Here is a 12009-nt window from a genome sequence, read left to right on the forward strand (position 1 = left end):
TTCAAATGTTCAGCCATGCATGATTTCAGGAAGATTGAGGCACTTTTGAGGCTTTCAGATTTACTTGCTGGATACAGAAAGTGAATGAATTATATGTTGTGCGGCATTCTGTTTCTTATATATACACGTGAATTCCCTTCATGTGAACAGGTATCATTATTCCGTCTGAGTCATGGGAGCAGTTTACTGATCATCTGGACATATAATTGAGACGAGTTAAGATTCTTAGAAGCTGTTGCCCTCAAAACATCCACAGAAAGCCTCTCTCTTCCGCCCCCTACTGCTGAGAGCAACAATCCGTGAGAAACGGAACCAAAAAAAAAAAAGAAGAAAAAAATGTTTCGAATGTTCAAAACAAACATTTATAATTAGGGCCTAGAATTTTAATGTTCGCACAAAAAGTAAACACGAGGCTCTTCAGGTTAAGCAATGATGGAAACAAAATATTCCATGATGTCACTGGACAGATAGATGACTGATTGACGTTTTGGAGCTTCAAGCACACAAACAAAAAGCCTTTTCCAATTTTTTTCATCAAAGAGGTTTTTTTTTTTCTTTTTTCTTTTAATAAGAGCATAAACACAGTTGTTTTTGAGGGGGGCGAGGGGGGCAACTATCATTTGCCCGTCCAATCCAGGAAGAATTAAACCCTACACTTTTTGATCACTGTGCCTCATCGGAAAAGAAACAAAGAATGAAATTGCCATGATGAAGTTATTTGCCCCCAGAGCTCGTGCCTGGAAAACAATTCACCTGGCCTCAAGTGTTATTCAGGCTACACATGCATGTATACACACATTTTTATGCCATTAGCCTGACAAACTATAGTGAACAGAAAGCACCCCAGGCCCTAAATCCCATGCGTTATCCATTTTCCACTCAAATGGAGCCAGTTCATAATGGAATCCTTGCAATTCCGCATTCAACATATGCATCAGATGTTTTTTTTTTGCACTAACCAGACGAGATTTTTTAGCATGTGTGTGTGTGTGTGGGGGCTTCACACCGGGAACAGAAATCCATTGTCCTAAAACTGGAGGGAAAAAGATTGTACCTGTCTTGGATCTTGACCACGCTGCTAAGACAGCAGCAACAGGCAAGCACCGGCCGCATAGTGTTTTGGTGAACAAATTATTCTTATGGGTTACAGATGTGTGTTTCGCTCCAAACAGAAACTCCCTGCCCTCAATTACATCACATAGTTATAAATACATTCACTGGATAATAAGCAGAGGGACACTGGAAAAGCGTTTTCAAAAACATTCAATTTTAAGAAACTGACTGCAGTAATTTCACCGTGACTCGATATGAATTTGATCGTTGATTCTTCCTCACATGGCAGACTGTATGGTTTTGACAGGAAAACGCAATATATTTTCTACATGAAGGCAAAGTAAAACACAAGGAACAACATTTTGCTTCTTTTTACTCTAAGGAGCAGCTTACGATAGTTCACTTGAAATCAATCTATGGACATCACTGAGCAAGTTTTTAGATTAAGATTTTCCGATCCCCTTTTTTCATTTACGTTCTCTCTTTTCCCTATTCATATTTTTTAACGCCAGAGGCCGTCACAATTTCCGAAAACTTTCCTGAAACTGTGGAATACGCCAAAATCAAAATGGTGAACGTAATGTGAAAAAAACAGGATATGAACAATGTGTTGCTTTATTACTAATTTAAAAATAGCCATTTATTGTTGTTGGGCTCCTTTAGTATTGCGAATCTCTCCGTGTTGATAATCAGTTGCATCGATGCTACTTCATTTAGAATAATGATCTATATACCAGTATTGTATTATGTGATGTTCGTGGCAATAAATTAAAATGACTGAGTTTTTGGTGAGCATCCAATCCTTCCTTAGTCTTTTCTAGTGAGTATGGACCAGGGGAGACATTGGTTTAGCCGCAGACCATGTCAATAAGTACTGCAACACTGGCCACACCCCTCTAACGGCCTTTGGTTATGTAAGGGAGTGGGATGCAGAAAGGAAAGCAGTGAAGCTGCTCCAGAGCCTACTCAGTCTGCCCTGCAGGGCTGCACAGTTTTGAGCCAGAATTGGTCATCAAATATTAGTTGGCACAGTGAAACGTAGCTTTGGAGAATATCTGTGTTGGCGCACCACGGTCCACGCCGCACCGTCAGGTACGATCACGAAGGGGGAGCTGTCATGCTCACCACTCGAGTCTTTGTTCACTTGAACTCCTTGCAAAACTGAAGTTTGGATATCTCTATGCTTTGGATTGTAAGTTCTCTGTCCTCGGGAAAGGTCATCACTTATTCAAGCGGGAAGAATGATTTCTACAATTTCAAATTGACATGCCGGTTTTTCTCTAACTGAGAAACAAGGACCCACATGTGCTCCCTCTCAGACCAAAATCCACCCATCCCACCCACAGTGGGCTGAGGAGTCAGTGACACGACTATGAGGGAAAGAGAGACAAGAGGAGGGGGCTGCTTGAGTTACGCTGGGAGGCTCTAATAAAATGTAATCCTATTATATGGTTCCCACTAGAGGGCAACAATAATAAAGGTTTCCCTAATAACACGAGAGGACCAAACCCAAATGGAAAACAGCTCCTCCGGTCAAGTCCCACACTTGTACATATATCCTCTCATTAACCCAATTGCTGTTGGGCCACATTACATTGAAAGGCCTTCGAGATTTAGCCATGATGGCGAGGCAAGTGTTAAGTCAAACAAATGTGTTTCATCAAACTGCAGTTTGGGCTGCTCTGCATAAAGGAATTGGAAAGGGGGAGGAGGAGTGAGGGAATGTGTGCGGGTGGGAAGTTGGAAGCAGAGCCCGAGGAAACCAATCAGAACTTCTCCACCCTCCCTTCCTGTGTCAAAGAGGGTCTCAGGTGTGTGCCGCATGAGCTAATGCCTCACAAACTTGATTGTTTATGTAAGAGTAATCAGAGTTTTGTAAATGACCATTTTGGAAATGATAGTTCAATTGTCTAGATGCAATATCAAAACATGACAGGCTAATGCAATCGACCAGAATTCAAAAGATAAGATTTGATAGTGAAAAATGATGAAAAAGAAATCATCTCCACGACCGCGACGCCAAATAAGATGCGACATTTCTTAAACTCACAATAGGATCGAATTCGGATACTTTTCAAAACAAATCTGTGGGAAAAGAATTGTGAAAGTGATGTCCTCTGACTAATAAGAGAAGAATCACCGTCCGGAAACGACGAAAACAAACCGATATGTCTAGGCTTTGATAACAAAATAAATGAGTCATTATACTTCCCGGCAAGCTCACATACATTTTGTGAAACATTCTTCATAAGTGACAAGGTGAGTGAGAATATCAGTCACCATCTCAAGACAGCTTGAGTTATTAAGTGAGTCAATGTAACAGCATCACAGCACCCAGAAAAACAAAGTTATTTATCTCTCTCTGCATGCGTGTATGTGTGTGTATGTTGAGCTGTCCGTATGTCGGTGTTTATGTGTCTGACAGCATCAGACAGACAGAGAGAGAGTGTCGCATGCCTTCCTGTTCCTGTACCACCCTCCAACCCCAGAGCTGCAGACTCAAGGCAGTTTCCAGAATCAAACAATTTCACGCAGCTACTGGAGGAGGAAATGAACTGAGCCCAGAGCAATAATAAAATTATACAAATGTTATTACAGACTCGCATGCTACTGTCCTACTTTAATTCAAATTTGGGCACTCCAGGCAGTGCTGGTGGCAGAGACCTTCCTGAATAAATCAACATTAGCTTACGTCTAAATTATTAAGGAAGTGGGAGACTTTCTTGTTTATAGTATGAATTATTAAACAAGTGTTTAACACTATTTTTCTTCATGAATCCCCAAATATTAATTGCTAATGATCTTTAAGGTGTGTGTTTTATCTTTTGGCCCCCTTCTGTTGTTTTGCGAATCTAATTTTTTTTAAAGTTGTTAGAAATGTGCTTACTCTCGGCATGGTAAACAAAAGGTGCACTTTGAGATGTACCTATATCTGCAAATGAAGCATCAGTATTTGTTATATTTCTTTGAAATCGCCATTGTTGGGTTAGTGTTACGATGGATATAAACGTAAAAGAATTCATCGGGGGGGGGGGGGGGGGGGGCAACCCCCATGATGCTTTTATCAGTAGCAGGTTTCTCCTCAACTTACAGATAAGGCATGATGAAGTTGCTATGTGGACACTCTTGCGCGAAAAATAAAGGACAGTTTTCTGATATTGTCATCTGAGAGGCATTTTAAAATAAGTGCATACCTATAGAAAAAAAAAATATCATCAATACCTTTCTTTGCATCTAGACCATGTTTGTCAAGTAACCAACAAACACTCTTCATCACAGTAATACAACAAAGACACACAAATCCAAGAATGGCAGCTTTCCTGATCTGTCCTCTATTTAATCTTCAGATGAGAAGAGACTGATAAATCAGATCAATGCATCCCCCATTCCTCATTGTCTCTCCCTGGAGGAAATAGTCAATGCATGAAATGTCATATTTATGTACTCATTTATTTGGGCAGTAAAGATGATTAAGGGGAGCTGAGAGGGTGTTGGCCTCCAGCCACTGAAGTCTTCGGGGATACAGACCGCATGCCTGCAGGTATACTGCATCTCGGATTCACTGCACCCGATTTTCAACTCTCGTGCACCTTAAATAACCCCACTTATTATCATAAATAATCTCAGGATTTTAAAAAGTTAACTCAGAATGATCCTCACCGTTACAGGTGCAATGGCATGTGACTGGCATCTCCCTAAATTAGCTAGAAAAACAAAATAGCTATGAAATGAATGAAAGAAGCACATTTGATTTAATTTAAACCACAAATTGTACGAAAGACCGACTATTGGATAATGCAGTTCTCTTGGAGACATCCATGAAAGGGATGAAAGGGAACTGTTCCACTAATAACCAATTAAAACTGTTGAAGCTCAACAGCAAATGACTTTTCAATCGTAGCAAATGAATGCAGTGTCCAAGAACAAAATAAGAAATAGGAAAGAGATAACACTGAAATTTGAATCCCTTTTGCCCGGGTACACCCTTGAACATCAGTGCAGGCTCGAGTTATTGGGACAGATCTATTTCTATCAAGTTCTGATAGCCTTTCCCATGCATACACAGCACAACCTACACTTCCAAGGCTCGTGGCTGCCCTCCCCTGGAGAAATCCAAATGTATTCATTGTTCTTCATCCTGCGAAGACCACTGTGATCAGTAGGTGGTGTTGCTCTCACGCATAGAAAAAAATCCAATTCAGTTGGGAAAAGAAAAGTAAAATGAAGATGTGTAACCTTGCTAATAAAACAACCATTTTGGTTAAGTAACTCAATTGGAAAATTCAAAATATGTTGAATTGGGATAGGAAGAGTACTTCCTGTAACTTCTGTACAGAAATACAAACCCCAATTCCAATGAAGTTGGGACACTCCAAAGATAAAATATTTAATGTTCAAACTGGTAAAAGTTATTGTGTTTTTTTTTTTTTTTTTTGCAAATATTTACTCATTTTGAGTATGATGGCTGCAGCAAACAACAGATTGGGGTAGTTGAAGAATGCTCAAAAAACACGTGTTTGGAATATTCCACATGTGAATTGGAAATAGGTGAGCATTGTAATCGGGCAAAACAGGAGCGCCTCCGAAAAGGCACCATTGTTCACAAGCAAGGATGGGGCGAGGGTCACCCCTTTGTGAACAACTGTGTGAGCAAATAGTCCAGCAGTTTAAGAATAACATTTCTCAATGTGCAATTGCGAGGAATTCAGGGATTTCATCATCTCCGGTCTATAATATTGACAAAAGATTTAGAGAATCTGGAGAAGTCTCTGTGCGCAAGTGGCAAGGCCGAAGACCAATATTGAAAGCCTGTGACCTTCGATCCCTCAAACGATTCTGTATTAAAAACTGACATCTTTGTGTAAAGGATATTCAGAAAACCATTGACAGTTAATCCAGTTTGTCGCTGCGTCTACAAATACAAGTTAAAACTCTACCGAGCAATGCGAAAGGCATACAACAACAACGCCAAGAAAGCTTCTCTGGGCCCGAGCTCATCTGAAATGGACTGATGTGAAGTGGAAAAGTGTGCTGTGGTCTGATACGTCTACATTTCGAATTGTTTTTGGAAATAATAGAAATCATGCGCTCTGGGCCAAAGAGGAAAAGGACCATCCGGATTGTTATCGGCACAAAGTTCAAAAGCCATTGTCTGTGATGGAATGCGGGTGTGTCAGTGCCCTGGAAGATACATACAGGTTTCGGAAGAACTTACACTGCCTTCCAAACGGCGTCTGTTTCAAGGACATCTGTGTTTATTACAGCAAGACAATGTCAAACCACTCTCTGCACGCATTACAACAGCGTGGGTTTGTAGTAAAAGAGTGCAGGTACTAGTCTGGCCTTCCTGCAGTTCTTGTCTCCTCTTGAAAATGTGTGCCGCATTATGAAGTGCAAAATTAGACAACGGACACTGTTGAGCAACTGGAGTTGTGTATATATAGCAACAATGGGAACAAAAGCTTAAACAATTTGTGTCCTCAGTTCCAAAATGTTTATTGAGTGTTGTTAAAAAGGAAGGTGATGTAACGCAGTGGTTAAAATGACCGTGTCCCAGCCTTTTTTGGAATGTGTTGCAGGCATCAAATTCAAAATGAGTGAATATTTTGCAAAAACATATCAGTTTGAACATCAGTTTACCTCGTCTTTATGGTGTATTCAATTGAATATTGGTCGAAAAGGATTTGCAAATCATTGTATTCTGTTTTTATTTACGTTTTACACAACATCCACCCATCCTTCTACCGTTTATCCTGCACGCAGGGTAGCGGTAGAAGCGGTAGAGTCGGAGTTCATCCAGGACTGGTCACCAAAGACAGACAACCATTCATTCACTCACACAACATTCCAACTTAAATGGAATTGGGTTTTGTACATGGACTTCCAGCTGTTCTTGTAAAGAATATTATTACCTGAACAGTTTCATCTCAGAAAGTCCTATGTCAGGTGTTCACCTCCTAGTAAAGGATAAAGCGCTGTACAAAAAAAATCTTGTAAATACGCAGAATTTCTTCGCAGATAGATATTTGTTGATGTTGGTTGGGTGTTTCAATAAAACACATTGTTGCAAACAACAAATGAAAACAATGACAAAGTAAAAAGAAAACCATAGCTTTAGATTATTATCACATATTTGCAGGAATACACATTTTTATCACTTCTATTGTTTTAAGCAATATAAGGAAGCCAAAGAAAGAAGTTGCAGAAGAAGTGCATACAAAAATCATCAAAACTTATTCAAAGGAATAGATTTTTAGAGTAAATATCAGAGCAACCAAAAAAATTACACAAGAAATCCTTCAAAGTTAAAAGTTAAAAACATTTATGATAAATTTGTCAAAATGAAAAACAAACAAAAAACAATCTTTGTGCATCAGATGTCAGTGAATGAATCCCAAAATTGGACTGACCATCAATAACAAATGTATTTCCCTGAATGATGCACAAAAATGGAGTGCATTGCTCTGATAAAACCTTGTCAGAGTTGTTTTACTTGCCTGGGACCTGTAATGGACTTAATGATCATACAAGGAAGACCATCAAGCACACAGTATGTGGAGTATACTATTAATATTATCATTTGTCTATAAAATTGTTATATGTCCACCTCTGCACAACATTGTATCCTTATTAACATTAAAAATAGAAAGAAATATATATCAACATGCAACAAAGAACAACTTTATTAACATTTATTAACATAACAGTGTTCGCCGGTTTACTGAAATAGCTTTCACAAAGCGAGATGATTGTTGTCTATATTCGGCACGTTTTCGCTGAAAAATCTCAAGCGGCTTATCAGTGTGATAGAGGTGTAATGTCTTTAGGTGACGCCTTCATTTATTTGGCTTCATGCTGTCCGCTGCCAACTTTTTTAGACACAGTAAACACACAGGTCTTTCCTTGTCTCTCATTGTGGTTACAGGGAAGCGAAGCGCTACATTTTGGGTGACTTTCGTTTGTCTCAATAGTTCCATCTCTCACTGCTTTTCTCATCATCCCTGTTAAATAGTTTTTGATGGTGTCTCTGGAGGGTTTGTTCACTGCACTTCATATTTCCTGCTCTGTGCTGTGCACAGAGCATGCTCGGTGCAAAAAAAACCCAAAACAAAACAAAAACCCACATAATACAGCTAATACTACACTATAAGCAAGTTCCCTGGGGGTCACACGCCCGCCCCCGACATCGCACCGTGTCCCCACAGGGGGGCGCGCCCCACTATTTGAGAAACAATTCACTAATCCAAAGATAACGAGGCAGAGTTTTCTCCACCTCCTCTTTGGTCCAGCGTGATGATCCTATATAAGTGGTTGACTCTGAAAGACATTTTCTTAACTCGATGCATGGTTGACTCTCATTTTGCAGCAAGCATATTTTCCATATTGGCAACCTTCTTTTGAATTGTGCCTTCAAAATGACAGGCTGGAGACATTTCCCAACATTACATTAGAGTTTATAACAATCAGAACGGTCTGGCCCTTGTGCAGTGTCTTGTTTTCAGAAATGCACTCTTAGGAGAGGAAGAGCGGTTTCAAGATGAACGCCTCAAAGTTTTACAGTCATCCTGCGCTACACATTGGTCTCCATTTCGAGTGAATGTGCTAGTCATACAGTGGGTAGCACTTCCTCCACTGAGTCGTTGTGGTCCTTCTTATCCATGTTTATGTCCTGAGTAAATTGTGTCTTGCCAACAATGTCCTCTGACTCCACTTCTCTGTATTTCCCTGAAGAGTCCTTCCGACAGACATGCTTCAGCTGCTTTATCTCTGTATCAGGGCAATATAGGTACTCATAGAGACCACCAGCGATGATGCCCCCTAAAATGGGTCCCACCCAGTACACCTATTGGAAGTAGCAAAAAAAATGAAATTAAATAATATGATGGATGATTAGTAACTGTTGGAGACATTTCACCGCAGTCAGTGCAATACAACATGGGACAGCCACACCTAAAGTGTCAAATCAGGTTTCTATAATGGGCTAAAATGAGGAGGGTCAAACTGAATCTGATGTGTGAGGTATCAAGCAGTAGCAAGCATTTGCTGCCAATGCAATTCTTAATATGATTTATATATTAGCTTCAGTGCTGGCATTACCCCCCCTGGTCACAACAAATGTGGGTGGAGGTCAAATCTCAGAAATGGTCATTTGTTCAGTTTTTTTTTTTAAATACCTGCTTTCAACAGGCCACAGGCTACACCTGTTTTGACTCCTCTGGCATCTGACTCTGGAATTGTGACCTTATTGGATTTCAACATACCATTCTCTCCGACCGTATTGGCCCTTCTTCAGAACATTAGACTAAGACTGATACATGATATAAATCAGGAAGCCTTTTAATCCCTTGACTGATATACTAGACCCATAAATGCAATTTCTTAAACAATTAGGTTACATCCAAGCAACGTAAACATTTATTCTCGGAATGCATTTCTTACCCAGTGGTTCACAAAGTTAAGTGTCACCAATGCAGGTCCGAAAGAACGAGCTGGATTCATGCTGGCTCCTGTGTAAGGAATCTGGAGGACATGTTCAAGTCAAAAATGCTCTTTTTTTTTTTTTATCAAGATACAGTTTCGTTAACACTGGTGTTAGATTATCAGACTGTATGTTGTACTACTCTTTTTTTCAACATAAATTATGATATTTCTGTGTAACAGAGGGAAAATCAGAAATCAGTACTGCGGTGCAAAAGATAACATCTATTTCCCTGTGCATTAATTTGCTCATCTGTGTTCAAAAGATCCCTAGAGATTTGTTGCCATGCAATGACAGCCACGAATAAAGATGTGCATGTGGGTGTTAGTCAGTGATAAGTGCACAACGTCACACATTGAAGAGTAAATGCTTTGGTGCATTTGCTAGATCTTCAATAGCGTCAGGTTTCAGCTTTCAGTACATGTACATGCTTGCTTTTTGAATCACTCTTCCTCTAAGCAAAATAATGACTACAGTATAAATTGTGAATTTTAGATGGATCATTAAGCCAGTGTTTTACTGTGAGGAACACAGCTATCAGAGCTGATGGAGAGGCAGGTTTTTTTCAACATATTGTTGTTCAAAATTAGCCAATATAGATTAAAAAACATTTCCTTTTGATAACAATTCTACCCATTATTCTGGGAAAGCTCTATTTGGTTTTACACACATGAAGTTCTGCGAAGCTGAAAGTTCCAACACAAGTACTTTGTACTCTTGCTGGAGTCACAGAAAAGGTGATGGCCAAAAGAATTTGGAGCCCTGGCTATAAATATTCTCCCAGTCTCCTTAAGGACATTGCTATTTCACATCTAATCTCTGATCTAACTTACTCACCGCGAAAAAGTGGCCAACAGCCACAGATATACCAATAGCCAAACTGGCAGAGCCACCCAGGTCTGAACGTTTTTGATCACAGGAGGCGAAAACGGTGAACACTAGCTCAAATGTTATAAGCAGCTCCACAAGGAAGGCGTAACCCAGAGAGATGCTGGAGTTCACCTTGAAAACAGATTAAAGATTAAACTTAGTCAATGTTTGAATAAATGCTGCACAATAAAAACAAGTTCTTACCTTGGTCAAGCCGAGAGACCCCCTGACATCTGCAGGTGTGAGTATGTAGAGGATTCCGGCTCCTGTGCAAGCTCCCAGGCACTGAGCTAATACATAAAACACTGCTTTGGCCAGACTCAGTTTTCTAGTCACAACCATAGCTGCAGTAACCGCTGGGTTAATGTGTCCACCACTAATGTGACCAAAACATTGCACCATGGTAGCAATGCTCAGGCCAAAGCACAGGGAGATAAGGACTAGGTCGGCCGGGGGAGGCTTTTCCTCCCCTGCAGCCCAGTTGATGGTAGAGCCCAAACTGAGAAGGACAAAAATAAAAGTGGCCAGGTATTCTCCAGACACAGCCCTCCAGAAGTCCTTGGTCCAGATCCCTTTAAAGGCCACCATTATACTCTGAAAGTTACACCGGTGTTGGAACCTCCTGGCAAAAAGAATAATGAGCCAGATGATTAGCCTACTTATGTATTCTTGGTGTGTTCATCTGGCCTGAACTGCACTGAACAATATCTGGATAGCTGCCTTGAGGCACAACATTTATAACTCCACAAGGGATTTAAGATAGTGACTTTCAATCATAAAATACTATACCGAGCATTTCTGAAGCATTGTTCTCGGGGGCACGATGTTAAATTGTTGTCACCCAATTATCCCTAATCAGTACAACAAAATTCACTAGACTGAATATTGACTTTATTGAACATAGTCATTTTGAAAATAAGATGTGTGTGACAGATTGTATAATTTAAAGTGTTTTTAAATTAAATTCAAATTTTGTATACATCATATTTTCTATTATGAATCAAAAGACTGATACTTACCTGATGAAAGAACAAGTTTTCTCTCTCTGATGGTACTGTTTGTTCTCACTCATTAGTCCTGAAAGGTTCGAGTCAAAAAATTCAGTTAGCTGGGACATGACCCCTTGCTTCTCATCTTAATGTTGAGGTGATTCTGACCTGCGGTACTTACAGGGAAGCACCGGGCTGTGGGAGTTCGGTCGTGCAGCAGATAGAAGGTCTGTTATATGAACACAATCCAAACATTGTGCCTTGGGAATGCAGCCAGGAGCTTTATTAAGTTAGTAACCCGGCATCACCTCACAGGAATTATACAGCCTGTGCAGTGGGAGGAGTCAGGATGTTTGCTTGCTGGAGCAGGGGGAAGCAAACAGTACCAGGGTGACTGAAGACTCGCTAAGTCGTAGCATCTTAGTTAAATCAGAGCCATGAGAATATCGGTACAAAGACATCGGCGTGCTACATGCTACTGCTAATTGTCATCCGTTAATTGAGAAATCACAGCATCTGTCATTATAACCCTATTTCGCTGTCAAAATATGCACATTGTAATCACTTCATTAGGTAAAGCATTCATTGGCAGTTCTTCCTTTATTTTCCAGTGTTAAA

The 12009-nt window shown here is 40.1% G+C and overlaps 1 protein-coding gene across 1 annotated transcript; it reads right to left on the reverse strand.

Annotated features, from left to right (window-relative positions):
• Positions 1-6524: 6524 nt before the first annotated feature.
• Positions 6525-11690, reverse strand: LOC147218885 (aquaporin-4-like). Its single transcript, XM_086172950.1, has 6 exons — positions 11573-11690; positions 11422-11479; positions 10607-11024; positions 10370-10534; positions 9493-9573; positions 6525-8896 (listed from the first exon to the last, which is right to left on the reverse strand). The coding sequence occupies exons 2-6, from the start codon at positions 11472-11474 to the stop codon at positions 8660-8662; spliced, it is 954 nt and encodes a 317-aa protein (XP_086029076.1). The 5' UTR covers positions 11475-11479; positions 11573-11690; the 3' UTR covers positions 6525-8659.
• Between the last annotated feature and the right edge of the window lie 319 nt (positions 11691-12009).

The sequence above is a fragment of the Fistularia commersonii genome, chromosome 25 (genome assembly GCF_037954325.1).
Source record: "Fistularia commersonii isolate RoL2024-O1a breed Wild chromosome 25, RoL_Fcom_v1.0, whole genome shotgun sequence".
NCBI classification, from domain to species: domain Eukaryota; kingdom Metazoa; phylum Chordata; class Actinopteri; order Syngnathiformes; family Fistulariidae; genus Fistularia; species Fistularia commersonii.